Source organism: Meriones unguiculatus, chromosome 18 (genome assembly GCF_030254825.1).
Source record: "Meriones unguiculatus strain TT.TT164.6M chromosome 18, Bangor_MerUng_6.1, whole genome shotgun sequence".
Classification (NCBI taxonomy): domain Eukaryota; kingdom Metazoa; phylum Chordata; class Mammalia; order Rodentia; family Muridae; genus Meriones; species Meriones unguiculatus.
Genome location: NC_083365.1, coordinates 48,368,280 through 48,395,337, shown reverse-complemented (window position 1 = coordinate 48,395,337; position 27,058 = coordinate 48,368,280). Strand labels below are relative to the sequence as shown.

Here is a 27,058-nt window from a genome sequence, read left to right as displayed (position 1 = left end):
ACATGCATGTGACACCCCATCCAGCTTTTTTTTTTTTTTTTGTAAAATTTATTTCATTTTATGCATACGAGTTTGGCGTGCTTGTCTTTCCGTATACCATCTGTGCCTACCTGGCGCCTGCAGAGATCAGAAGTAGGCATCGACTTCCCTCAAGTCGGAATTATGGAATTATGAATGCTTGTGAGCCACCGTGTGAGTCCTCTCTCTGCAAGAGCAACAAGTGCCCTTTTACTCCAAGCCATCTCTCCAGCACCACGTCTAGCTTTTTTAAAAGGATTCTTTAATGAGCATTTCTGAACCCCTGCGTCATCTCTCCGACCCCTTTATGGCCATTTTTATTAGTGTATATTATCTGCATAAAACAATGCGCCTCACCTGTCGTGGAGGCACAAGCCTTTGACCCCAGCACTTGGGAGGCAGATGTAGGCCAGCCGGGGATACACAGTGAGGAGCACAAAGCAAGCAGAACAAAAAAACGGGTTTCATTATGACATTTGGGGGGGGGCATTACTGGGCATACATTGTCCTGTCCTTGTCTGAAGATAATGGCTGGTGGGGCATTAAATAAACGGGTTATAATTCTTGGAATACGCTAAATTCGCGAGCGGAGTCCGCAATGGCGCGGGTTTGCCGAGCCCCCTCTCCCCACAGCCAATCAGCTGCCTCCCCGGAGCGGTTCCCGCCCTCCGCTTCGGCGTCGCCTTGACTGACTCTAACCGCGCTGCTGCTTGGTTCAGGAACGCTCCCTAGGAGTTACTGCCAACCCCTGGGGAGCAGCTGGGAGCCGGGGGTTGCACCCAAGGGCCAGGAAACGCTGAGATTCGTTCCGAGTTCAAGGTCCAAGTCGGCCCAAATAATTTTATAGATGGGAAAACCCGAGGTGCAGATGAGGGAAGCGGATGCGAGGGGTCATCCCTAAACCGAGAGAAGGCGAGGCTAGGGTATTCTCCGCGGGAGTAGTCGTCCGGGTACGGGGTTTGTGGGGTCCACAGGTCCTGAAGGAGCCGAAGCCACGGCACTGCCGGCTGGGCGTGCGTCAGTTTCCTCGGCACAGGCTTTTATGCGAGACTGGCGGCTGCTGAGACCCATTTAGGACAGGTTCGAGGTTCCCTGCACCTTAAATCCCAAGCCCTTTGCTGGTCCGGCCCTCCCGCTCGAGCCGATCCGCGATCTGCTGGGAAAGCCTGGCCTGAGGCTTCCTGCTCCCTTCTCTAGTATGAACTGCTCAGCCTGCCGCCAAGCCGCAACTGCGCAGGCGCCGAGACAGCCAACCAAGAAGGCGGAAGATCGGGTGCCTGAGGCTCCGAGGAGCTTTAGGGCGGAGAGTGAGGGAGCCAATGGCTGGAAGGAGGGAGGGTGGGAGCTCACGGCGGCTGGGAGGAGGTGCTAGAGATGGGGTAAAGGGGCGTTCAGGGGCTCCGCGCGTCTGGCTCGTCCTGGGCTGCGGAAGTTGAGCAACTGGGAGGCGGGCTTAGGGCCGGAAGCAGGAAGGAGGGCGCAGGACGCAGGGCCCCGCCGACAGCCGTGCTGTCGGCCGGTGGGACTGTCGGAGGCCAGGGCAGGATGGAGAAGCTGCGGCTCCTGGGCCTCCGCTACCAGGAGTACGTGACTCGTCATCCAGCAGCCACAGCCCAGCTGGAGACAGCAGTGCGGGGCCTCAGTTACCTGCTGGCAGGTGCCACACTGACCTTTGACCCATTTCTTCGGGACCCTGCCCCATGACCCCTATGGCCCTTACCCTGTGGACTCAGGAAAGTGGTCGTGGTGCTTGATTTTTGTCTAGGTTCCGTGGCATATAGGGAGTTAGGAGATGCCAAAGCTGCAGGGTGAAACAGATACCAACGTTTGTCTCCTGTACCTTTTTCCCCAGGTCGCTTCTCCGATTCACACGAGCTATCTGAGTTGGGTGAGTTGGGCTCTGGTCTGGGGAGGGGGGGGAAGGCTTCCAGAAGACATGATCCCCCTGGCTCCAGGTCCTAGGCTGCCCTCTAGATCAGCTGTCCACTGTCTCTTGGTGTTCCCAGAGTTGGGAGACTTGTGAGGGCCATGGCTGGCTATTCAGATCAGTGAGGCAGGAGAACGGGCCCTGCTGTCAGGACTGATTATCAGATGCCACCAGCTCCATGCTGTAGGTGTCTCCGCAGTGTTTTCGTAGTTAGTGGGGGAAGTGATGAAAGGATGAGGTAGATTCTGAAAGGTAGGTGTGATATAGACCCTCCGTCTGCAAAGAGAGCAAAGGTGAGGTGGGGGCCACACATTTGGCTGTTTGGAACATGACAGGCAGTTCTAAGCAGCTCTGTAGCCAGTGCTGTCCAGCAGAACAAGAACTGGCTTGTCACTGTAATCAGCTCCTTTCTTATTGGTTCATATGTCATCCTGGAGAGAATGGGGCTCTGAGAAAGTGGGAGGAGAGCCATGTCGGTTTCCACACAGTCTGTGGGCAGCTGAGTGCAACTTGTGACAGGTTTACTGTCGCACTCTGGGGTAAAGGTCAGAGGTCTGGAAGCCACACCAGAGCCAGCCTCTCAAGACCATGCTTTGCTTCTCAGTGTACTCTGCCTCTAACCTGCTTGTGCTGCTCAATGACGGGATCCTTCGGAAGGAGCTTCGAAAAAAGCTGCCTGTGGTGAGGACTCTGCCAGGAGCCAAGGGTGGGGAGCTCAGGGACTTGGGAAGCAAACAGTAATGACCAGCATGTGTGTGGCAGATGCTATAGTCTCAGGACGTGAGACCTGTCTGCGTCCTTCTGAACCTCAGACCAATTGTTAGTTGTCCTCATCTCATGCGTGAAGTTTTAGACATGGGAGAGCCTGCCCCTGGCCAGCCAGCCTGTTAGCAGTGGAACTGGTGTTTGACCTCAGGCGTTGGGCTTGGAAAGGGGGAAGTCCCCACCCGCTGGAGTGGCCCTCTTTCCCTAGGACAGCACTTGGGCTAGAGAAGCTCCCTGACCTCTGGGCTTCTTGCAGTCGCTGTCCCAGCAGAAGTTACTGACATGGCTGAGCGTGCTGGAGTGTGTGGAGGTGTTCATGGAGATGGGGGCGACCAAGGTGTGGGGTGAAGTAGGCCGTTGGCTCGTCATTGCCCTCATCCAGCTGGCCAAGTAGGTTGGGCTGCGGAGGGCAGGATTCAGGTGGGGTGACCTGGGCCAGCTGTGAAGGTGCTCAGCAGAGCAGCCTTGCTACCTGCTTTCTAGCCACCTCCCCCTAACTCTACCACACTCCCCAACTCAGGGCCGTGCTGCGCATGTTCCTGCTGATCTGGTTCAAGGCTGGCATTCAGACCTCACCCCCCATCGTTCCACTGGACAGGGAGACCCAGGCGCAGCCCTTCGGTGAGCTGCTTCTTGGCCCTGGAGGAGGGTGGTACATGGGGCTGATGTGTGGATTTGGAGCACATTCCCCATCAGCTCGGCACCCAGTTATTCAAAAGGGGGAAAAAAGGTTTGGGTAAAATCAGAACTTAAACTTGGAGTTTTTATTTGTTTTTGAGATCCTGGAGATCAAACCCAGGGCCTGTACATGCTAGGCAATTGCTCTGCCACTGAATCCCTGATCCCAGTTGCTCTATACTCCCATCTCTGAACTTGGGACTTGTGGTCCCAGAGTCCTTCTGTCTTGTGGGCTGCAGGAACTAGGGACACCACATCAATGCAAAGTAGGTGTCCTGCCAATATTGTCTCTGGGCTTGGTTCTGTATCCTGAGCCACAGCCTCAAGAGGCAGGGCACTTGGCTGCATTGGGCCCGTCCATCAGCCTCAAGTCTCTCCCCTCAATTAGAATGGGGACAGTGATATATCTCCCACATGAACTCGACAGCAAAGGATTGAGAGAACATGGCCTCATGGTCCCGTGTCCCTGATAGGTGTGGTTGTGCTGGGCTTTCCCTTCCTTCCTCCAGTATCTTGGAAGCCTAGGTTCTTGGCTGACTGTGCCTATGAGTGATGATGGCCTCTTTCTGGGCCAGGGTAGGTTCCAGGCTGCTTCTCTCTGTGGAAAGATTATTTGTTGAACCACGGACCCAGGGTGTGATTTCCTTAGTTCGGCTGCTGCCAGAGGACAGGCTCCTGCGTTCTCCCAGTCTCTCCTCAAGCATTCACTGCACACGTTTTCTGCAGGCTCTGTTAGGAACGTGTCTCTCTTATGTTCTTTCCTGTCTCTACCTGCTAGATGGTGACCACAGCCCGGGCAGCCAGGAGCCATCATATGTAGGGAAACGGTCCAACAGAGTGGTGCGAACCCTGCAGAACAGTAAGTGGAAGATGTAGCTCGACTGGGCACCTAGGTGCTGAGGTCAGTGTGAGCCCGAGGGACTGGCTTCTGTCAGCACCCACTTTGGCTCCTGGTTCACTTACCTTGTCCTTCTGTTCTAGGCCCATCCCTGCACTCACGGCACTGGGGAGCCCCCCAGGAGCGGGAGATTCGGCAGAAACAGCAGCAGGAGGAGCTGAGCGCACCGCCTACCCCTCTGGGGCTTCAGGAGACCATCGCAGAATCTTTGTATATTGCTCGGCCCCTGCTGCACTGTATCCTTAGTTGTGCTGGAGGTGGGTAGGGGAGGAGCCGAGCTGGACCCTACACTGGAGATATCCTTGACACCTTGACCGTCAGTGCTCAGCCTGGGCATATGGGGGCAGCGGTCATGGACACCCTGGTTACTGTCTGGTGTGGTGGATATGACTAGGTGAGAAGGGGTAAGGGATTCCTCTCCTTCCATGGCTTTCTGCTTGGCGTGTGGCTGTCCCAGCCTATCCTTCTCAGGGACATAGATCATCCTTGTCCCTTTCCCCACAGCCTGAGTCTCCTGAGTGATAGGAAGAACCTGACGCGGAGGGAGCGGCTAGAGCTGCGGCGCCGCACAGTCCTGCTGCTGTACTACCTGCTGCGTTCGCCATTCTATGACCGCTTCTCTGAGTAAGGATCCCCAGATCAGCAGGGCTGGTCAGTGCCACACGGAGAGGGTTGGGGTCAGCCGAGTACCAGCTGGTTTGGAAGCAGCCTCCAGAGCCACCCAGCCTGCCCTCAAAAAGTCCTCAGGCTAGTGTGAGCTTGTGTACTTCTCGAGAGACCACCGAGGCCGGATAAGAGTTCTGCAAGGCCACAGTCGATGCTGACCACCCATCTCCAGCTCCTTACCATAGGGTATCCACTTTTCAGAGCAGGTGCTGCACTTCTGAGGAGCTGGGCGCCTAAACAGGCTCCAGCCAGGCTGTCACTGCTGGGTCCCTCCCACACTGATCAACCAGGAGGCAGCAGAGCGCTGCCCCAGGCAGAGAACCCTCTCATACAGGCCTGCCAGGGCACCTGTGAGCTGAAGTGGAGTGTCTGAGCAGGGGCTGGGCTGGGAGACCTGGGCTCATTGCCACACCTGTAAAATGGGGCCAGAGATGGTACTCATCTGATAGGTTGTTGGGGTGAGGTAACTGAGTGTGTTTAGCCGTGCTTGGTATGTAATGAGCATGTGATAAATGTTAGGTGCTGCTGGGGAGCAAACCCACGGCCTCAAACATACAGGAAAGTGTTCCGCCCCAGAACCACAACTCCAACCCACTCATGTTCTCCAGTGTTCCCAATGTCGTGTCTTGCCCCAAGCTCTCGTACGGGAAGTCCCATGTCTTAAAACAAGCAGCCTCTCTTTGAGGTAGAGAGGACCCTTAGGACTGTGTCCTCTTCCTAGGCCCCTGACTACACTTGAGCGTTAGCTTGTGAGGCTTCTATGTGGCTCATGCTCTACCAGCTTACTGCCCTCCACAAACGTCCAGGGCACGGGCCTTGCTCTGAAGTGACTCTTAAGAACTGTTGTTGAATGCCAATGGTGGGAAGATGGAAAAAGAGGGAAGGGAGAGTGGAGGAGAGTGTTGTTAGTTGGTGCCTACCAAATGACAAGCTGGCAGCTGTGGACAGGTAGAGTGCCAGTGGCCTAGCCCCTTGTTTTCTGAAGTGCCTGGTGGTCAGTAATAGTTTTTAGCTCCTGGTGTGCAGGGACCGCCCCCCCACAAACCCCCCCTCAGCATGCTGTTTCTCTTCCCCATTCAGAGCTAAGATCCTCTTCCTGCTCCAGCTCCTTGCAGACCACATCCCTGGTGTTGGCTTAGTGGCAAGTAAGTATGGGTAAGACAACATGGATGTGCAATGTCCCTGAGGCATGAAGGGCCTTGTCTTACTGTTTGCTCTTTTTTTTTTTTTTTTTTTAGTTTGATTATTGGGCAGTCAGGAGTGAGCCCAAAATGAGCATTGGGAGCTAACAGCTCCAGGGCCTAAGGAGGCCCATGGAGGTGGGGAGGTGGCTAGAAAAGTGTATGTATATAGGATTATTAGGCCACATCAGGTTGGCGAGCTTCCTCCACCCTCTGGGACCAGAATAATTGGAAGCAGTCTCATCTGGTAAGGAATGGAAGGGCCTTAGGGACTGTCTGACCATAAAGGAAGATGTGGCGGTCATGCTACTTGTCTCCCCAGGACCCAGGGGTCCTTGTCTGTAAATCCGTTCTCCAGCATAGCAGCAGAGAGGCAGGAGGTACAGCAGGTGGGACAGTTGTGAGATGCTGTGCAGGTGGCAGTGTCAGAACAGGGCACAGGGCAGTAACTCCTCCTTCCCTCTCTTTGCAGGGCCGCTCATGGACTACCTGCCCTCCTGGCAGAAAATATATTTCTACAGTTGGGGCTGACGATATGCAGGAGCTGGTGCAGAGTGGGGCATGTGCCATGCTCTGTTACCCTGGGCAGAGCTTGTCTCAGCTCTCCAGTTCCCCAGGCCCCTCTTCTCTAATAAAACTGACTCTGGTAGTGTCCAGCATGCGGCTCTGTGTCCATTAGCAAGCACCTCCCCTAGCAGCTCTGCTTTTCAACCCTGGTCACTGCATCTGTCCCTCTTCACACCCTCCTGGGATGAAGCCACAGCAGCCTGCTCCTTGTCACTGGGCAAGACATCTCCATCAGGTCCAGGGGCAACTTCCTCTCAGCACAGCAGGCTGTGACTTCACCTCTTCCAGCATGGGTCATCATTTGCCTCAGCTGCATGACTAGACACTTCTTTCTCACTGGTCCCTGGTGAAGACAAGCGGAGCTAGGCCAGTAATGACCGTGGTCCAGCATGCCTTCCAGCCAGGGCCTCTATTTACCCTTCCCCCGACAGGGCTGAAGAGCGAGCCCTACGAGAAGCTCTTCTCTACAGCAGAAGTCAGATCTGTCAGAGCTGGGGCAGGGGATAGAGCATGAACCTGAGTCCGTAAGAAATAAGTGGTTTCCAGGTGTGTGTGCTAGAGTTCCCCTCCCTGACACGTTCCCTGTAGGCTGACTATGGCTCAGGCAGACTGAGATTGCTGGAGCCGTGCAGGCTACTTGGAGAAGACAGAGGAGGGCCTGGCAGGGCTCTGTGGACCTGAATGTCTGTCCTCGGTATTTGTCCTTCCCTCTCCTCCTCTGTCCTTCCCTTTCCGTCTTTTTAAACAAGAGTCTGACTTGGTCAAACTCATGGCAGTGTCTCGGTGCAGGATTATAGCTCACACCTGCCTGGCTCCTGTCCTTTTGTTGTGTGGACTATTCCTAGCAGGGGTGCTCCTTGACAGTGGAGTGCACTGTCTGTACCTGTTCTTAACCTGACGTGCTTGCCATGTGATTCTGAAAACCACCAGCCCAGGCCCTGAGCTGGGGCAGCAGAAAGTAAGGCTTGTCAGTTTGTCCACTCTAGAACCTGTGGCCTCTGCTTAGCCTGACAAGCATCCTGGGTGTCTGCACTGTAGCAGGCTTTGGTGCCATGCAACAGAGTTCGAGCCCTGCAGTTGGTGACTACCAGAGGAAATCCGTGTACCTACTACGCTGGGATCTTGGAGATGGAGGCAGTATTTGGCAGCAGTGGCAAGCATCTCCTGCAGTGATGGCAAAGGAGGGCAAAGCCTGCCAGCAGGCTGGGAAGCTCCAGAACTGTAGCAGTTCTGTCATTTTAGAGCCGGATAGAGACCCCCGCCACCAGGCTACACCCCCAGCCCGCAGCCATCAGTGTCCAGTCAGCAGCCTGGGTAGGGGAGGCTGTGTGCGGAAGGTGGCTTGTATGGGGTCTTGGTGGAGCCCAACACTGAAGTGCTGCGTTGTGGGGGCATAAGGAGTGGGTGGCATGATGTCAGGGAAGGTTTGGCAGAGCATTGTGCTTGGCATGGTGCCCCGGGAGGAAAGGGGCTGTTGACTGTCTCTCTAGCACTTCGTGGTGAATGGGTTGGTGGGCGGAGATGAGAGTGGTCCTGACATTGGGCGTGACATGGGAGAGGCTCAACCAAGGCAGTGGGGCAAAGGATGGATGACCCCAGCAGACCACGGGGACTGTGTGGGTAGGGAGGACTACGGTGGCCTCTAGGAGTCAAGAGTTGGATAGTGGATGGAGTCCTGGCAGGGACGTGTGGGACAGGAGGCTTCCCCGGGACGCGAAAGTCAAGTGCTGATGCCGAACCCTGGAACTATGTCCTTTGTGAGGTAGCCCTGAGAACTGGCACCAGGTTCTGTCCTGGGGGAGGGGCAGGCAGAAGTCACAGCAGGGACTATAGGAGATGGTTCTCGCCATGCTTGGGGCTCTGTACCCCAGGGCTGGGCTCAGTCTCTTCCTTTTTTACCTCATCCTGGCAGGCGCACTTCTTCGACCTCAGCCCCAGAGGTAAGGCCAGAGCTTCAGGGCCTAGAAGACTCTGGAAGAGGCTGTCCACTATCCTGGGAAGGGCTAGTTTATGAAAGTCTTCACCCTGGAGTGTCCCTTACAGAGAAGTGGCAGTGGCCTTTGGGGTCAGGACTCAGCACAGCAACGTTTCCCATAGGTCTCAGCGATCTGTTCCTGAGGAATTCTCAGCCCCGCTGGAGCTCCCACAGCCGCTCTCAGGCCTGATGGATGGTAGTATTTCTCTTTCCTCCCCCACCCTCCACAGCAGGTGCCCCTAGAGGTCCCCCAGGGCCAAGCCCTGTGCCTCCTACTCCCAGACCGCCTTTTCTGAGCCCCATTCCAAATCAGCAGCTCTTTTCTCCACCGTTATCCTCTTCTCTCTTTAGACTACGGGGTCAGACCCAAGCACCCGTGGCCAGGAGGGGCCCGACCCCTTCTCTCTCAGGCCCAACAGCGCAAGCGAGACGGGCCCAACATGGCTGACTATTACTATGACGTGAATCTGTGATGGGAACCCCACATAAAGCTATTCTGGTCAGCAAATGCTTGGCTCAGTAGCCTGTGTGTAGCAAGAAGGCCCAGTAGGGGTCCGAGTAAATCCACCCACGGTGGTCCAGACAGGAAATAGCACTTTAATAGTAGTAACCAGGTGACAAGACAGTGATGAGATGGCTGGGGCCAGCTGAGAAGCCTCCTTTCCCTGCTAGGCAGGGCCTGCTGTAGCCCTCTCCTTCTGTGCACACACGAGCCTGTCAGGACCAGCATGCTGGCCAGGCTGGAGGTTGGAGGTGCCCGGAGGTCCCACAGATGAAAACTCAGTCTTCACTGTCACCTCTTGCCATTTCCTTACTGGAAAGTCCTTGGGAGGTGGTTGGGCTCAGCCTGAGCTCAGGGCTCTAGGTGAGGAGGGGACAGGGGACGATGGGCACTTCCAGGTGGCATGGGCTTTGTCAAAGTAGGAGCCAAGAGCCAGGGCCCCTAGCATGAAGCCAAGCCCAGGATGGGGCACTGCCTCTATTCCTAGGAGATCCCTTTGTGGCCAGAGACCTGACCCCCTCCCAGGCCTCACCCTCCCCCAGTCCCCAGAGAGCCTATACTGTCCTCCATAGATGAATCTAACCCCATATATTACAATAAACTGCATCTGCCTCTCCCCACACCCCTGCCCCCCACCCAGACAGCCCTCACTTCCCCATTCTCTGGTGGCAGTACCACATCCTGTCAGCAGCCAGCTGTCCTAGCACTGGCCTGGGGCTGAGGGGCTGCAGAGTGGCGGGGCTGCTACTCCAGGTAGATGTCTTCTGTAGGACAAGTGTACTCCACAAACTGCTTGTAGAACTGCTGAAATGCACGCCTGGAAAATGGAGGACACTGGAATGAGCAGGGGCCTCGAGCCAAGCTATTCAGGGGGAGCTTTGGGACTCTGGGGTAACTTAGCTGTTGTCTGGGCAGTTATTTGCCAAAGAGAAAAGAACCAGGTGAGGAAGGGCCCCGTAGCTGATCAACAAGGAAGTGGCCCAGAAACCAGGCTCACTTGGGACCCTCCAGCCCCTTCCAGGAGTGGGGCTTCCGGATCTGGCAGAGGACAGGGCTCATGCTGGCACTGAAGCAGCTCCACGGCTTGTGACAGGATGTTTTTAACCTGGGCAGGTCCTTACCAACACACATACACGTACCCCACAGACTCTGCCAGGGCTTTGGTGGAATCTTCGGACACAAAGACATGGCAGGCAAACCTGTGGTCAGCGGGGTGCTTGGTGATGAACCCAAAGTACCTGTGGGAAGGTAGGCACTATGAGACAGGATCCTGACCCATGCCCACCCACGATGGCCCGAGACTACCAGTGGGACTCTGCTGTCCGCCTCTCATACTTACTTGTTGTTCTTTGGATGGTATCCACAGAAAGAGATGTTTTTTAGCTGGAAAAAGTGGCTACATTTATTTCCCTACAGGAGGGAAGAGAGAAGAAGCAAGATGGGTCAACTTGCAGGGCTAAGCAGGCAGGAGGGGAAATGGCGGGGGGAGGCACAGAGGGAGAGGAGAGGCATGGCAGGCAAGAAGGCCGGGGCTTGAAGGACATCACCTTGGCCTCCTGAGCATCATCAGCTTTGACACCGATCTTGACACCCCTGACGCTGATCTCAAGCACACAGCTGGAGGGCGGGTTAAAGTGCACGGTGAGCCGGCGGGTGGTGGCGATCTGCGAGGGACAGGCCATGGTGGAAGCTCATGTCTCCAGACCCCAGTGTCGTCCTCCCCAATAGCATGGGCTGGCTGGGAACAGGCACCCCCCAGGAAGAAGCGGAAGTACCTTTTGCATAGCGGCACAGAGGACATCATTGCCCTTGTGATAAGGAACCTGGACGGAGCCCAGGAACTTGACCCGGAACTGGTCAATCCAGTCGCTGTTTTTGGCAAGGGCTGGAAAGACAACATGCAATAAAGAGCAAGAGAGCCATCAGCAGGGGGCTCAGCCAAGCCCCCAAACAGTGTAGCATGTGGAGTGACTCGGGCAGCATGGGGCGTCACCACCCTCACGTGCCCCGACCTGGCTGGGCCTCACCTAGTAACTGTGTAATGGAACTGACTGAATTCTTTATTCCCTGCCAGGCTAAGACCCGGAGTGTATGTTCACTGGCAAGTCAGTTGAACAGATGCAGGGGTGGGTGGGACCAGGCTGGGGGGAAGGGCACTACCTGCCATGTGCTCAGGCTCCTTGGTGACCTCAATGGCATAGTAGGCAGGAAAGACACCTCGGGCTCCAGTGCGCATGTTATAGGCCTCGTACCAATAGTCTTCCGCCTGCAGCTCCACCAGAAGAGGGTCGTCTACTTCTAGCTCAAGTTCGTCTTCATGTCGAGGCACAAACCTGTCCCCAAGGGCATGTGAGGCACTGCTCACCAGAGTTCTTTAGCTAGGCCCAATCTGGGGTCCTGAGCCACTGACATTTGCAAAAATACCCACGTCTGTGTCACAGTGATGCCTCCTAGGGGACACTCAACACTCAGACATAGGTGCGTCACCCAAAAATCCAGGGGCCAGGGAGAAAGGGAGCCTCGGCCTTGAGAAGCTGAAAGGCCATGGAAGGTCTATGCAGGGCGGGCATCTTTCTGGTCCCTAGCCAGGTTAGGTATGTAGTCCTAGCTTCCTCATGACTCCTCAGCCTTTGCACTGAGCCGAGTCCCCCAGCAGTGGATGGGAGCCAGTGGTGGACTGGCAAAGGCAAGGAGGGGGCGCCTCTCACCTGAATATAGCCCGATGGGTTTGCTCATGCTCCTCCCCGTTGATGACGCAGGAGAACAGCCCGAAAGACTCAGCACCTGTAGGAAGGCAATAGGCTGGAGGAGGCGGCCTCGGCTTGGGACAGGTAGGGAGCTCTGTCCTGCTCTTAGGCAGACTATGTGGTGTTTGAGGGTCATTCCATCTCAGCTCTCCCTGGCCTGGTTCCCCCACTGCCTACTCGCCGACTCACTGGAGGAGCGAGAGCGGCCACTCATGAAGACGTTGAGAAACTTCTTAGAGAAGTGGACGTCAGGCTCGTCTGGTGTGGAGTCCTCTGAGAGGCAGGTGGGAGGCCGGGGCTGAGGGGCCTCCTCGTATTCCTCCCCAATGGCCGACTCGTAGGGCGAGGAGGCAGAGGCACAGTTGTCATAGACAGTGGCAGAGTCGCTTTCATCACTGTAGTCTCCGAAGCATGGCCGCAGGCTCACCAACTCAAGCTGGGCATGTTCATCCACCACCAGCGTGTACTTGACCGAGTCGTAGGACAGGGCGCTGGTGTCCGAGCTCAGTGAGGCCCTTGGGGGCGGAGGGGGCTCCCCGCGGCTTCCCCGCCACCCTCCGCCTGGCACCTCGGCTCGCTCTGGGGAGGACAGGCAGTCGAAGCCCTCATCCTCTTCACTGATGGAGGGGTGTGGCCGCCCTGCCGTGGCAGAGTAAGCAGCAGGGTCTGGATCCGAGCTCACTGACATCCGGCTCTCGGTGGGTGGCAAGAAGGAGGAAGTGGGTTCTGCTGGGTCTGGGGGCCTCTGCACTGGGGTCAGGTAGATCTCCTCAGTCGCCTCTAGCCGCACATCTGCCTGATAGTGGATGCGGTCTCGATGGGAGTGGCCCCGGCCACTAGGTGCAGTGGCGGGGGGACCGCTTGGAGGGGCCATCTGGGTGGCAGCACTCCGGCGACAGGGGCTGTCGGTGGAGGTACCTCGATCCTTGGTGGGAACAGGACTGCTCTGAGGGGGCAGCTCATCACTCAGACAGATGTGTTCATGTGGAGGCGTCTGCTCCCCTGGAGGACAGGCGGGTTGGTGCTGAGAGCAAGACCCCGGTCCCCTGTCCCCAGATACCTGTCCCCTCCTCTTCCCAAGCCGTCCTCTGTCAGCAGGCTCCGCATCCAGGCACTGGCTCCCAGATGACTGGAGCCCAGGTGAGCCAGGTGAAGAACTGTCCGCTCGGGGAGGGAGGCTTGACTTACCTGTCTTGAGGGGGGAGGACGAGCGAGAGACGCGGTCCTGCCAGCTGTGCTTTTTGCCTAAAGAATTATTATTCAGCGTGTCCTGTGCAAAGAACAAAAGGCTCTTATGAAGGAGCAGTAGTCAGCAGTGCCCGGCACAGGGAGGCCCCGGTCCTGCCCCCCTCAGGCCAGCCCGAGGCTGTTCCCATCCATCTTGCCTTGCCAAAGGCCTCTCCGCCAACCTCCCTCTAACAGGCTGGGAGATTAGCACCCTCCCCACAGGCCTGCTGGCTTGGAGCCAACCCTCAAGGTTTGCAATGGTGGTGTTTGGCCAGTGTGGGTGCTGAGGAGGGGCTGTGGAGGGAGAAGTACAGCACCCAGGAAGTCAGACAACGGCCCCGGGCACTGTGGGTAGACATGTTCGGGTGCTCACACCCAGCCCTGGTGTGACCCCCTGTCCTGGAGCTCAGAAAGCCAGGGTCCAGCAGAAGGGCCAGGACACTCTGGCACACAGAAGGGTCTTCCCAGGAGCTGGCCTGTGGGCCTGGATGAATCACTCAAACCATGACTCCATAACACTCACCCCCACTTCAAACCACGTGACTGAGGAATGACAGATGTAGAGTCAGCAGCCCTCCTTCCTGGATCTCCCAGAATGCTCGTGTATCCCACATTCTCGGCCTCCTGAGACCCCTGAACAGTGCCCATGCACAGGCTCTCCACAAACAACTGCACTCCCTCCCCAGGGAACACCATAAGCAACACATGCATTCATGAGTTGGGCTGCCAGAAGCCATGCCAGAGGATACTGGGAAAGGGACCAACCCCTTCCTTGCGGGCCCTGCACCAGCCACCAGCTCCTCTCCCAGTACCTCTCCTGCCTAGGCCTATAAGACAATGGGTCAAGGCAGCCCTCTTTGGCATCCAGCCACCCACCAGGGGCTCCAGGCCCCCAACTCAGCCAAGCAACTCCACACCCCCATCTCTATTGCTGCTCTCTGGAATGCCCAGCTGCTGAGATGTCCAACTGGACGCAGAGCCTGAATTCCCATTCCCACCTTCCTCCCATTTCAGATGCTCTCTTCTCCAGGCCCTGCTGCCGCCTCAACCTTCACAGAAGCACCCTAACCCAAGGAGGATCTTGTCCCAACTGCAGGAACTCCTTTGTTAGTCCCCCGCCAGTCCCCCCACTCAAATCCCTGCCAACCCCTCCCCCACTTTCCAGGCTCAATACCCAGACAGCTGGACTCAGCCCTTCTCAGGACAGACTTTACTGCACCCCTCATAAAGCCCTTCCTCTAGCCCTCCTGCAGAAAACCTGTCCCTCCCCAAGACAAGGCACGCCTGGGTCCCTGGTCTCACCAATAAGCTTGCGCCCCTCCATCCTCCCTGTCCACCCAGGGCGCCGCCCCCTCAGCTCGGCCCTGGGCCTCTCGCGCCTCACCTGAGACCGCGGCACCTGCGGGAAGAGGTTGAGCGTGGTAGGCCTCTTGGGCCGGTAGGTGTCTCCGCTGCCTGTGCCCGGGCCCTGGCCTTGGCTGCGAGGCGCCGGCTCCTGGCCGGACTCGGCTTTGGGAGGCCCCACTCCTGGCCTTTGGGCAGCGAGCTCGTCGTCCTCCTCCTCGTCGTCCTCTGCGCCGGGAGTGTCGCCTGCCGCGTCGATCAGGTCCATCTGCAGCATCTCCGCCTGCAGCCGGCTCCCCGCGCTGCCGCTGCTACCCGTAGATAGCAGCCCGGCACGCGGGGGCTGCGCGGCACCGACGGAGGGGCGTCAGGGGAGGGGCCTTGTGGGCGGGGGAGGGGTCTAGCGGGAGGGGCGTGTCTGATGCCTCTGTGCTCCGCCCCCAACGGATGAGTCCATTTCGTGGCCGTGAGGGGAGGGAGACTGGCAGCCGGGCAGAGGCAGGAGCAACTAGGCCGCTCCCGTACGCAACCCCAGAGAGGCTGTGTTCCCAAGCCAGCCAGCGCCCACGCCTCTTCTCTCCCGTGGTTCCCCCTCCGGATTTCTTGCACCCTCCCGTTCCCCTGGCAACGGCCAGTGACCTCACTCGGGTTGTAAACCAAGCCCAGAGTGAAATCACCACTGTTGCTATGGAGACCTAGGGGTCGCCCAGGAATTCCTGCCCCAATAGGGATGGGGGAGAGAGACAACTGGCGTTGGAATGGGCCATTGAAGTAAACTGGGAAAGTGCATGTCAGCCAGGTAAGGAAGACTGCAGTGCGGACGTGAGGCCCTGAGCCGACCGGAAGGGGGACTTTGAGGGGGAGCCCTTCCCAGCCCCCTTTAATCTGAACACCTGCCTCCACCAGTCCTGTAACTACGTACTGCTTCCACGGTTGCCGCTAACTCCTGGCACCTTGGACAGATCCTCTGGCCCTTAATCCCTCAAGAGTTGACTGGGCCTACACTGCTATCCTCCAGGTTACCAGAGGGGAGAGGACACTGAAAAGCGTGCGTTAAAGCCACCGAGACTTTGACTAGGCTCCCACGGGGGACCACCCTAATTAGTATAGCACTACCAGGGCAGGGATTGGGGGAGTTCCTGCTAGTTTCGGAAGACCCTCTTGAAAGCTTTGCATACGGGAAACAGTGCTTTCAAACTCCAGAGCAGTTACAGGACCTTAGAGAAGTCATGACAGAGCTCTGGAACCCCTCCCCGAGACCAGAAGAAGTGGCTTCTGCCTCCATCTTTGCTGCCCTGGCCAGAGGGTGGAGGATTGCGTGTGGGAACCATAAAGTCATCCTCACAGCTTGCTTGCTTTTGCCTGTAAGTTTCTAAAAGTGCTAGGACTAGCAGGAGGTCAACACCAAGACAAACGCCCTTCCCTAGCTCACACTGCAGCCATCTAAGTGTCCTATCCAGCTACTCGCCTACCTGGCTAGATAAAGCGCCGCCCTCTGACACCCAGCCCTGTGCAGCTGCCATCCATATCCTGCAAAGCAAGTCCTTGTTCTGACAACAGAATGGGGGTCTCCGTCTATCCTGGGTACCCTGGCACTCAGCTATAAGGACAGGCAAAGCCAAGGGGCTCAGAGCAATACCAGTACTGGAATGGTCCCTCAGCAGGGGCCACCGGAAACCTAAGGGGCTGGTAGTGGGCTCAGGGCGATGCAGAGGTGGCAGCCACAGGAGCTGGTCCAGCAGCACCCTGCCTCCTCTTTCCTGCCCCAAAGCACTGCAGAGTCCACCAGACTCCACCCTGTAGTGCTGCAGGCCCTCTGCCAAGAAGCTCCTGTGAGGGCCTTCCCTTCACTCTCGACCTCACTGCCACTGTCTACATCCCAAGCTCTTCTGCTCTCGGTTCCTGTGAGGACTGAGGGAGCCGCTTCCGGCTCCCGACAAGACCATACAAAACATTAAATGAAGATTTTTGGATTGTGCCAAGATATGTCAAACCTTACATTAGATGCTTCCTGTGTTATTATTTCACTTCCTAGGGGTCACACACACTCAAAAAGCTCCTCTGTAAACATAAGGCTGCCCTCACCTTTGTCCCCACCCCCCACCCCCACCACATTCAGATTCTCCAGGTTCAGCCCTTACCCTGAGAGACAAGGTATCTTTGCACTGCAGGCTGATGCCACACTCATCGGTGATCTCTGAGAGGTCTTCATCCTCAAACTCCTCTAGGCTGATGTCATGGGTGAGCCTGGTATGGACAGAAACCAAAGTTACAACCCAGGGGTCCTAAGCCCCAACTAAGCCTGCTGGTACCTCCCTCTTCCCGGGGGAAGCCCCTAGAAGCCGGGTGACAGCTCCCAGATGGAGGACGCACTCTGCCACCACAGTGGCAGGGAAAGGATTTGGGGTAGGAGCCAAAAGGCATTCCACCTAGGGTGGCGGAGGAGGCAGCTCCAGGTTCCCCCGGCATCGCTGCCTGGGAGTTCTCTGTCCTGCTGCCAACCAGGAGGCAGTCCTAGAAGGCCCAGCTAGGCACAGCCTCAGCTCGGCTGGAGAAATGTCTTCATGGCCAAGGCAGTGCCAACCCCAAGAGGTATCCAGGGCAGGGAAACCTTTGCACTCCATGGTAACAAGACTCATCAGAAGGAAACAGCAGGGGCCCCTTTCACCCACAAAGTTAAACACTGCTGAGCCACTGTGGTGCCTGTCTGTCCCCAGCACCTGCTCACCCTAAACCCTGGCACCCTGACTTGGTGTAAATGGGACATCTGGGGAGTTTGAGAGAATGCCTGGGCCTTTTCCCAGAGACCAGGAGATTAGGCACGTAGCAGAGGTACACAAGCTCATCCAAGGTCACCCAGGAGAGGAAGGACAGGGTGCAGCTCCGAGGAAAGCCTAGAAGGCTCACACCTCTTTCTTCTACCTCCATCTGAACAGGGGCCCTGAGCTCAACGGAGCACCTCTCGATTCACCCCTCCCCCACCCTGAGGCCAGCCCCCAGGACCCTACCAGCGCTCCCACTGATCCTCCAACCAGCTGTCATTGTCTGGGCTCGAATCCATCTTCAATACCAGCTGCATGGAGAGCCCTGCCCGGCCAGGGGGCTGCGGGGCTCCAGGGCTGCCCTCTCATGCCCAGAAGGGTGGGGGGGCCAGAGCTCAAGGCAGGGCTGGGGCTTCTGGCCTCCACCAACTGGGCCTGCCTTTCTGCATCCTGCCGGCTGCAGAAGCCTGGGGAGCTCATTAAAAATAGATGGGCCGGAGAGGAGGCCGCAGCTGCCGACCCAGGCCCCAGCCCCAACTCTTCCTGGCCCAGCCCTCGGATGCGGGCAGCTTCCTCCCTCAGCGGCCCAGACGCGCAGCTATGTCGCCGCCTCCCCCGCGGGATCAGGTTACTGCAATCAATGCTACTGGCTCCACCTGCCCTTCCAATGCCCCTGTTGGGGGCTGGAGTGACCCCCCCTCCCTTCCAAGGCCAGGCGAGTAAGCAGACGACAGAAATCTGGTAATTTTTTTTCCCTCAAAGCGAGACCCTGATCTGCTTTAAAGGGCCAGCGCCACACTCAGGGTGCCAAATGGGAAGATGGAGGGGCTTCGGAAGCGCTCCAAGAACGGCCGCAAGAATCCACATTGCCACAGGCTCCGCCTCCACACCGCCTCGGTGAGGCTTCTGCAAGTCCAGGGCCAGGGCGGGTGGGTGGGGGATTGGCGCTCCCTGGAAGGATGTGCGGGGAGACAGCGCTGAGGACCGGTAGAGTTAGGACCCCTTTGGGGCAGGGTTGGGAGTCATTTGGGAGTGACATTGACTGAGCCTGGAGGTCTCCACTGGCAACTTGTCCTGGAAGATTCGGACCCGAAGGGTAGCAGGGTCCCCTGGTATGGGGGTGTGGCGACCAGCTGGTAGGAAAGTGGTGACGGGGGGGGGGGGGGGGGGGGAGGGGGCTGGTCCAGAGGCCAGAGCACCCTCCTCACTCTAGCCTCCTGGCCTTGTGTCTAACGCTAAGTGCAGCCTGGCTGTAAGGTCTGGGACACAGACAGCACGGCAGTTCCTGGGTCTCGCTGGGCATCTTCTCTGCAAGTGTCCTCGGATGCCCCAAGCTCTGCTGGTACCCTCCGCACACACCTCTGTCTCCTTATTGCCGAACCATGCATGCACCGTACCACCTTGCCTGCCGGCCTCAGTTTCCCTGTACCTGCACTACCCCTCTGGGACCATGAGGCCAAGTCTCGAGGAATACCACTGCCCCTTCTCCCCTCACTCAAAATCCTCACCAGGGCTCTCTGCAAGGGGGAGACTCCCGCCTGGAGTGCAATTACCTGTTTACTAAGCCTTGCTCCGCAAGGGTGGGCACTGGGCCCCCACGGTGCCCAATCTGAGGCTTGCATGGTACATGTGGCAGAGCCTCAAACTGGGCATGCCACCGAAATTCTCAGAGAAGCTGTCCTCCAGGAAGCCCTCTCAGGTTTCATCCGAGGCTTGGCTCCATCAGAGATCCCACCCATCCTGGCTACAAAGCTGCACGGAGGGAGCGCGCTCCCCTCACCGTCTGTATCTCTCCCTTCCTGGCTCCCATCTCAACTGGATGCTCCTGGGAGACAGAGCCGGGGAGGGTGTCAAGTATACACCACGTGCTCAGTAGACACGCGAGAGGTGTTGGTCACCCGGCAGTCGCCGTCTCTGCCCTTCCTCTCAAGCTGAAGAAGGGCCTGGAGAGGGGCTGCAGGATTCTATATGGCCACAGGATGTATATCCTGTGATATTTCTGTATATCCATGTCCCTTCAGTGTGGCCTGATGGGTCAATTCTCTGAACAACAGGTGTGAGTGGGGCCAGGCCAGATGAGGGCATTACAGAGGAGAAGACATTTGAGCTAAGGGCCAGGAGCCTACCTTATCCTTAGCTCCTCTGAGGGAAGAGAGGGTGTTCTTGCCCTTCTCTCACTCCTGAATTCACCCAGGAGAGAAGTCCCAGGGGATGACATGTTCTATCCGCTTAAAAATGGTGTCATCACCCTTGTCTTACTTTGGGGTGCTTCTCCTAAGCGGGGTGAGATGGCAGAATGACACCATGTCAGGCCTGGAAGTAGGAATGTTGAGAGCAAATCCTCACTCCTCCTCCAACCTGGCAACCAACCCTGATGCATTTCTTTACCACCTTGGAATAGGGCTCTGGGCCATCTCCCCAATGAGGGGGCCTAAGGCCCAGTGTTGTCAACTTCTGTTCCCTTCCTGCATGCCACCTCAGGATAAGATGAAGTGTCTGAATTACAGCGGAGGGGAGGTCACCACCAAGGAGGAGAGGGTAGGACTGGCCAAGGGCTGTGTTCAGGGATGCCAACAGTGGTGAAGGAAGACAAGAGGGAGGGGGATCTCGAGGGCAAGCAGAAAGACAGGAAGGCAGGGAGGTTCCTCCAGATCTTGTATAAGGCATTTTCTTGGAAATCTGAGCCTTGGCCTGGGAGGCTACACAGGAGATTAACCCGGCCCTGGCAGGTTGGCAGCTTCTTCCCCGGGTTGGGAAGGCAGCCTCCCCAAGCAGCAGCATTGCATCTGTCAGCCCTGCTTGCTCATACTGGGTAGACACAGCACAGCCATGTTTGGTGGCCCTGTGTCAAAGTCTGGTCACTAGAAGCCACTCTCACTTTGACGTCCGTCTTCCTGCAGTACATACCCTCTTGCAGTGTGGGTCCCCAGCAACATTTTGCTCAGGTTCTGGCCATGAGCACACCCCACACTCCCCAGCCTGCCCTGGGCTGGGCTGGGTTCTGCTGAGTGGTTGAAGCCAACCTTCTCCAGGTATTCTCATGTGGTTTCCTGCTGCCCTGCTGCCTCGGTTCCCTTGTCCTTGTGTCCCTCCCCACAGAAGCTCCACCTGTTCCTGGCCTCCTCAAGAACAGGCTGAAATAGTCATGCACAGGAAGTGAGGGCCAAGCACAGGGCTGAGCTCTTGCTGAGTTAGGCCAAGGAGAGCCAGGTGTGGGCTGTCAGAAGCCACACCTGAGCCTTCAACTTCCAGCTTCCTGTCTGGGTTAAAGGGGCTAGCAAATTGACCTCTGGCCCCTGCCATGAGTCCAGCCTTCCCTTGCAGCACTAAATCCTACAGAGCTGGCTTCCAGGTCCTGAGCACACCCCACCGTCCAGCCACCTGCCCCACCAGGGCTCTTCTGATTTGGGAGAACAGGCCACTCCTCCTTTCTGGTGGCTCCTAATCCTGCCTGGTGGTAGTTACGGAATGACTGTAGTTCTCCTGTGGGTTGTATGACCCATGACGCCCCTTCACCAAAGGGCAGTTAGTCCATAATGTCCTTCACCAGGTAAGGTTCCAGCAGTATGAGTTCTGAATAAGTGTTGAGCAGGCTACAGCATTCCTGTTGTCTTTCTGTATTTCTGACTTGCAAATGTCTGGGTAAGTTCTCTTTTGGCTCCAACTTGAACAGTAGGTGACTCAGCTTGGGGGAAATACCCACAAATGAACAATTCCACAAGTAAAAGTCTCTTACATGCCAAAACTTGGACGATGTTGCATGGGGGTGGCATTGCTGACCCGATTTGTGGGCCCCTTTAGAAGGCACCAAGTTAGAACTGGTTGCTAAAGGCAGGTAGGAGAGTCTAGCCCAAAGCCAGACGGGAAGTGTGGGACATGGCATTCTTTTGTAGATGGTTCCTGCATCTTCTGGAATGAGCATTATAGAGTCTGCGTGTGAACATGAAGAGTGACAACCAATACAATAAGGAAAAAGGGAGGGCAGCCTGGGTCTGGAAATAGCCCCATCCGTACAGTGTTTGTCTGGCATGCAACGAGGTTCTGTGATCCCTGGCTCTGCATGTACCTGTAACCCCAGCATGTGAGAGGCGACAACAAGAGGATCAGGAACTCGAGGTCCTCCTCAATTACACAGTAAGTTTCAGGCCAGTCTGGGTGACATGAGACCTTGTTTTTTAAAAGGTGGGGGTGAAAGGGGGACGCAGGCTGGTTGACCATGGCTTCTCAGAGAAGACTCTTGCAAGAGCCACATGGATGGGGAGTTGTGGGGTGAATGGTCTGGCGAATCTGCCTTTGCTTCTTCACTGGGCAAACTTCTGCTTCTGCTTCCCACAAGCTAGCCCCAGACTCCTAGTCTCTCCACTGCCAGTTCCTGGCCTCAATCTCCTAAACTCACCCCAGCCTACGCAACTGTATACCCAGAGATGACGAACAAGCACCTGTTAGATGCTGGAAGCCTTGGCTGCCTGGCGGGGTAGGGGCAATGCGGCCCTTACTTGAATGTCCAGTAACAGAACACAGCCAGCACCCAGGAGAGGTTCCCCAGAGTTGCTCATGAATACGAGCAGGACCAGGGGTCAGAGGCGACATTCTAGAATAGGTAAGATCCCTCGGTGGGGATGGGGGTGGTGACACAATTGATAGGAACCTTTAGTCCCCAAGGCAGAGTTAGATTGTGCCATTTCCCAGGGATCCAGATACCCAGATGAGGACCGATGCTAGAAGGCTGGGGTAGAACTCCTTCCCTGGCTACAGTTGGGCTGCCGTGAGGCTAGCCAGCTCCTCTACACTTGTTCGCCGGGAGCTGGGCCAGAGGCAGCAACTGCCATTCTGCCTCCTGCCATCACCACAGCAAGGCTGGTGTTCCCAGCCTGGCTGCTGGGCCACCTTGTTCTCACCATGTCCTGGGTTCTTCCTGAGGTGACCGTAGTCTCCTCTGATCAGTGACACTCCCAGGACTGTGGTTCTGGTACTTCCTACCTGCCTTCCCCCAAGCTCCATGCCCCAAATCAACTGTGTGAGCAAAGATCACCAAGCTGAAACCCGGTAAGCACCAAGGTGATTAGATGGCTGCCTGACTAGCCTCTCGTCTCCCAAGGAGCCCTGGAAGCACCCTGCTTCATCCCTGCTGCATCTTCATGGTCAGACCAGTGGGAGAATCTGATCTGACCCATCTCCTAGCCATCCCCCAGCCTGTCCCCATGCCTCGCCTCACCTGCCTGGAGGAGGGGCAGGATGGCTCCCCCGTCCACTCTGCCTGGCAGCCACTCTCCTCCTCCTGCTGCTGCCAGTCCCTGCCTGACCCCAGTCCAGCACCTACAGCACCACCGGTCGTAGATGAAGATTGCAGCATCCCCAACTTCCCACACAACTTTGCTCTCCGCGTTGACAGACAGGTGTCGGTGGCCCTGCCTGTTTGCCTGTTCCCAGCATGTCCTTCCCAGTGTACCTTCCTCCTCTGTGAGGACTGCCTGACCTTCCCCTGTGGGCCCTGGACCTGCACGACCACCACCCTCAGCCTATGTGGGAGGACATTGTCTCCCTGTACATCGTCACCTGCACGGTGGTCAGGGTTATGATGGGACCTCTGCATACTGCCCCTCCTGTTGAGTCTAGCAAGAGGTTCCTTTGGTGAGCAATGGAAGGCAGTGAATACAGCTCTGTGAAGAGGTAAATGAGGGCCCCTGCTCTGTGGTGAGCTGAGGCAGTAGAGCAGGGTCATCAGAAAGCACCCAGGTTTCCATCTGAGTCCTGGACTCCATCCCGACCTTGTTATTAACTTGCTGTGTGTTCTTGGGAAGTCACTGGTCATTTCATATTTCTGCATAAGGGAGACATTTACTGGACTGTTTTTTCCTCTTTTTTTTTTTTTCTTCTACAGTGGTAGAGTTGGAACCTAGTCCCTCCAGCACACCAGGCAAGCACTTAACACTCATCATACCCCATCCCCAAAAGTTGACATCCGAGGTCTCCCTTAGCCAGGGCTCTTAGCCATACACTTAAAGCAGGCTGTTCATTTTGCTTCCCGTGAATACCCCTTTGTCCTGCTGATCCTTCCATTTGGGGTGACTGTCCCCTGTTCCACCCCTTCAGCCCACATATCCAGGCCCAATGGATCCATTGTGTAATGCTCTAAAATTTCTTCCCTAGAGCTTTCTTTATGAAGAACATGGATCAGTTAAAAATACCTTTTTCGTTATGCTGCAAGTAACTCAGTAACTTACATACATCTAAAAATAAGAAGCCAAATGGTAGTCAAACAGGTAAAGTAGAAAGTCCTCACTCCACCCCACATCCAGACATATCACTAGGGACCAGATGGAAGACTCCCATAACCAGAAAAACCACCCAGCACATACTCATTTAGATCAACTTCCAACAGACGCTCCCATCTTTCACGTATACACACTCTTGCCCTTCCAAAAGTGCTCCCCAGTCTGACAGGGCTTGCCCTTTCGGTGGCAGAGCTGGAACCAGACTTTCTGGGTTCACATCAGCTCCACTACCAGCCGCTCTATGCCTTGGCTTCCTCATCTGGAGGCAGCGGCAACAGTAGCCTGCTCGTGTGACTATGAGAGACCCACTCCTGTACACGGAAAATCCTTAGCATGGTGCATTCACCACTACTCTGCTCTCCGGGAGAAACGTGCCCAGTAATAATAATAATAAAATAATAATAATAATAATAATAATAATAATAATAAACAAGTAAGACACTGTTGAACATCTACTCTGGACTGAGTGATGAGAATACCAAAGCACTGGTGTGTGCCACTTACACACTCTGGAAGCTCACAGTAGAAACAGGACACACACACATCTGAGTCTTAGAACCATCCTATCAGGGGCTAAAAAAGACACCTAGAAGAACAAACAAAGGCTGAACGGGCTTGGGTGCCATGGCTTGGAGTACACAGCTAAAAAGAGCAGCTGAGCCCTACTAAAGAGCCACAAGACGGCATAATTGCTCAGGGTTAAATGGAGCTGGACCAATTGGCTGCTTAGGCGGGACAAGAGAAAGGTCAGTGGGGGCTGCTGAAGCCGGCAGCAGGCCATGCAGGGCCCAAGACACTGCCCTATTATTCTCACAAGCCTGCTCAGCCTTTCAACCAGGCCACGGTGTCCTGGAGGGCCAGCCCACTCGCCACTCAGCCTTTGAGTATACTGTTGTCCTTACTCTACACGGCCCAGAGCTGATCACACATTCCCTCTCAGCTTCTCAGTTAGGCCCGTATAATAAACGATAACTTCCTGCCAGAATAGGGGTATGAACCTACCCTGGGACAGAGGCAGGGCCTATAGGGAGAGGGAACTGAGTGGTTCAGTCCTGACCCTGTCTCAAACTTTCCTGTGGTCCTTGGGCTAGGCCCTCTGCCTTCCTTATTTCCCATTGCCTCAGCCACGCATAATGCAGACCCAGGGGCACCCCCGGGTGGTTGTGAAGGTTCGGTGAAGTACACTGGAGGATCTCGTGGACAGGAACAAGCTGTGCCGGTTCCTGCCAGTGTGGACGGCTACCTGTTGAACCTCGAGACCTGTGTACTGCCTCCTTCCCAGGCGGGAATCAGTATTAACTGGCCCACTCAACAGATGAGACCAAGGAAGACAAAAGCATGCTTGGATCAGGCGGTGAAGATTCGAACCCGTGTCCCTCACAGCTAATTCTCTTCCCCCACAATGGCCTGACCTGCCAGGAAGGATCTGGAGGGCTGCACCCTCCAGGCTGTCTTCAGGTTGCAACCTTTCTCGGCCCCCTCCTTCTGGTTCTCTCAGCTGGGCTCAGGGCCCCCTTGGAGGATTCAGGGCCTGATCATACCATTTGAGATCCCTGGGGATCTCTGCCCACCTGAGGACCTGGGAAATACAGACCCCTTCAGCAGATGATGAGTTGGCGCCAGAGCCCAGCTGGGGCCTGGCTGGGCCAAGGGCCCCAGGAGAAAGGAAGGCACCTGCCACTGAGGTGGGGAAACAATGACTGTCTCAGCTTCTCTCCTAGATTCTGGAGCACAGACTCCCTTCTCTTCCTCACCAAATCTGTGTGCATGTGCGTGTGTGTGCATGTGCGTGTGTGTGCATGTGCGTGTGCCTGTGAGTATGTTTGTGTGAAGAGAGGACATTCACTGGTCCAACACATCACCCCCTGACATCTCTGAAACTCACATGGTCTAATATCAGATTGAGGGGGAGATCGAAGGCGAGCTTAGCTCAGTGTCCTGAGTATTTACCAAGTAGAGACCATCATGGTATCCCTAGATATCTACAGGCAGATCCCCCCCCAACACACACACACACACACACAAGCAGGTTGGGTTCCACTGGTTGAGGCTGAGCTTTCTGCACCTGTCCTGAGATATAACTGACCAGGTGGGAACTCCCCAAATCCAGAAGACCCTGTCCGGGACAGCCTAGCACCTGGCTCATCTGGCCAGGCCAGCTGGAGGAGGGGCTCACGACTCCCTCCTTACAGCACCAAGGCTGTTCCCTCCGAGAACTGGAGCCTACGGGCTCCCAACCTTTAGCTCGCTTCCACCGTGGGCCAGAAATCTTGGGATGCAGCAGGTAAAGTCTGGGCAGGTTGCTGCACCGGGATTCCAACCAAACCCCAGACCCATTCTCAGCGCAGAGGTGGAGGGGAGAGGCGACCTCCCGGGTCCCTGCCCCAGATTCATCCCGATCACCCGACCCCAGAACACCAAGAATGGCGTAAGGAGCTGCGTGGTGGTGGTGGAGGACACGCCTCGGCCACCAACCTGGACTGGAGGTTGTAGGGCTAGGGGCTCGGCCAAGAAGGGACGCCGCCCTAGGGGTCCTTGGGGATTCCGAGGTTCGGGGCCCGGTCGAAGGGCGGGGCACGCGAGGCCGCAGTCCTCACCTGAAATTGGGAGGAGACGCGATGTGCAGTCCCAGAAATGGGGAGGCGGCCGGCGGGGACGCGGCGCCCCCGCCCAGGCCGCTCTCTCGCTCCGCCATTCCCGGGCGCAGCCCTGGCCATCCGGGCGGAGCGCGGCGCGGGAGGCGGCGGCGGCGGCGGCGGCGGCGGCTGGGAGGCGGAGGCGCGGCTAGGAGGCCGCCGCCGCCGCGGGGCTCGGACCCGGCTAGGGCGGGCGCGGTTCCCGACGCGCGCCGCTTTGCCTGCGGCCCCGGCGAGAGCGCACCGTGCGCGCCCCCGGGCCGACAGGGGTCTCTTGGCCCCGCCTCCGCCCCGCCCCCCAGGCGCTCTCCGAGGTGCTGACGCTTTGGCCCGGTGGCCCTGGGTCCACCTGGTCTTCGGCAGTATCCCACCGGGCTCTCCAGCCACTAGCAAAGCTTTGCTCTCCTCCCACCCCCAAAGCTGGTCCTAGATCCAGAGCACCAGGTAGATAGTGGTAAGGTCCTGTTCTCCAGATTTGGCTTTGCCTTCCACACCACCGGGGGTGGGAAGGACGGTTGCAGAAGATGGCTGAGAAGGGTGAGAGTGGCGTCCAAAAGCAGTCAGCTTTGGAGCCAGGTGGCCTAAAACCACAGCTTGGCTCCACAAGTAAACAGGCAGTGGAGACTTTCATTGGTGACCTCACAGCTCTAAGGTTTGTCTTTTCCATGTGTGAAATGGGGTATGACCCCTCCATGACTGTGGTGAAAAAGAAACATAGTAAAGATGCTTGTTCCTGGGAACGGGAACACCCACCTGTGAACTGGGATCTAGCCCTCACGTCCTCCAGAACTCTGTCTAGAAGGGCACCTCTGTTAAGACCCCTTTGAGCCCCGGCTACACTGGTGACCTGAGCCATGCTCTTGGCTTCTTAGCCCTGTGGAGCCTCTTTA

The 27,058-nt window shown here is 56.7% G+C and overlaps 3 protein-coding genes and 1 long non-coding RNA gene across 9 annotated transcripts; 3 read left to right on the top strand and 1 right to left on the bottom strand.

Annotated features, from left to right (window-relative positions):
• The first annotated feature begins 818 nt into the window (after positions 1-818).
• Pex16 (peroxisomal biogenesis factor 16) lies at positions 819-6,789 on the top strand. 4 transcript variants are annotated; one of them, XM_060371402.1, is made up of 11 exons: positions 819-837; positions 1,871-1,906; positions 2,550-2,626; positions 2,967-3,100; positions 3,231-3,331; positions 4,167-4,247; positions 4,370-4,522; positions 4,608-4,680; positions 4,791-4,910; positions 6,033-6,097; positions 6,606-6,789. In XM_060371402.1, the coding sequence occupies exons 4-11, from the start codon at positions 3,027-3,029 to the stop codon at positions 6,662-6,664; spliced, it is 726 nt and encodes a 241-aa protein (XP_060227385.1). In that variant the 5' UTR covers positions 819-837; positions 1,871-1,906; positions 2,550-2,626; positions 2,967-3,026; the 3' UTR covers positions 6,665-6,789. The 4 variants fall into 4 exon arrangements, with proteins under 4 accessions (XP_060227385.1, XP_060227386.1, XP_021495017.1 ...); XM_021639342.2 differs by lacking the exon at positions 819-837 and adding an exon at positions 1,389-1,675; XM_060371403.1 differs by lacking the exon at positions 2,967-3,100.
• Positions 6,790-6,912: 123 nt separating this feature from the next.
• Frey1 (Frey regulator of sperm-oocyte fusion 1) lies at positions 6,913-9,183 on the top strand. Its single transcript, XM_021639302.2, has 3 exons — positions 6,913-8,640; positions 8,798-8,871; positions 9,027-9,183. Exons 1-3 carry the CDS (start codon positions 8,537-8,539, stop codon positions 9,146-9,148), a joined length of 300 nt encoding a protein of 99 aa, XP_021494977.1. The 5' UTR covers positions 6,913-8,536; the 3' UTR covers positions 9,149-9,183.
• Positions 9,184-9,252: 69 nt separating this feature from the next.
• Mapk8ip1 (mitogen-activated protein kinase 8 interacting protein 1) lies at positions 9,253-26,396 on the bottom strand. Of its 2 annotated transcripts, none has more exons than XM_021639323.2 (12): positions 26,130-26,396; positions 16,637-16,742; positions 14,536-14,838; positions 13,113-13,194; positions 12,114-12,926; positions 11,886-11,961; positions 11,338-11,510; positions 10,953-11,062; positions 10,725-10,841; positions 10,517-10,587; positions 10,317-10,415; positions 9,253-9,994 (listed from the first exon to the last, which is right to left on the bottom strand). In XM_021639323.2, the coding sequence occupies exons 1-12, from the start codon at positions 26,225-26,227 to the stop codon at positions 9,922-9,924; spliced, it is 2,121 nt and encodes a 706-aa protein (XP_021494998.1). In that variant the 5' UTR covers positions 26,228-26,396; the 3' UTR covers positions 9,253-9,921. The 2 variants fall into 2 exon arrangements, with proteins under 2 accessions (XP_021494998.1, XP_021494999.1); XM_021639324.2 differs by lacking the exon at positions 26,130-26,396 and adding an exon at positions 17,504-17,642.
• On the top strand, positions 15,009-23,940 carry LOC132649063 (uncharacterized). Of its 2 annotated transcripts, XR_009587499.1 has the most exons (4): positions 15,009-15,294; positions 17,432-18,154; positions 21,151-21,391; positions 21,594-23,940. It is a non-coding gene; the product is annotated as an uncharacterized LOC132649063 (long non-coding RNA). The 2 variants fall into 2 exon arrangements; XR_009587497.1 differs by lacking the exon at positions 21,594-23,940 and having other exon boundaries at positions 15,011-15,294; positions 21,151-21,563.
• Positions 26,397-27,058: the final 662 nt, after the last annotated feature.

Coding starts and splice junctions, on each gene's coding strand:
- Pex16 (XM_021639342.2), top strand. CDS start 1,564: ATGGAGAAGCTGCGGCTCCTGGGCCTCCGCTACCAGGAGTACGTGACT. Junction 1,907..2,549: donor ACACGAGCTATCTGAGTTGG/GTGAGTTGGGCT, acceptor TTTGCTTCTCAG/TGTACTCTGCCTCTAACCTG. Junction 4,523..4,607: donor TGCTCGGCCCCTGCTGCACT/GTATCCTTAGTT, acceptor CTTGACCGTCAG/TGCTCAGCCTGGGCATATGG.
- Frey1 (XM_021639302.2), top strand. CDS start 8,537: ATGGTTCTCGCCATGCTTGGGGCTCTGTACCCCAGGGCTGGGCTCAGT. Junction 8,641..8,797: donor CTTCGACCTCAGCCCCAGAG/GTAAGGCCAGAG, acceptor CGTTTCCCATAG/GTCTCAGCGATCTGTTCCTG. Junction 8,872..9,026: donor GCTCTCAGGCCTGATGGATG/GTAGTATTTCTC, acceptor TTCTCTCTTTAG/ACTACGGGGTCAGACCCAAG.
- Mapk8ip1 (XM_021639323.2), bottom strand. CDS start 26,227: ATGGCGGAGCGAGAGAGCGGCCTGGGCGGGGGCGCCGCGTCCCCGCCG. Junction 10,416..10,516: donor TACCATCCAAAGAACAACAA/GTAAGTATGAGA, acceptor ACCTTCCCACAG/GTACTTTGGGTTCATCACCA. Junction 9,995..10,316: donor GCCCTGGCAGAGTCTGTGGG/GTACGTGTATGT, acceptor TCCATTTTCCAG/GCGTGCATTTCAGCAGTTCT.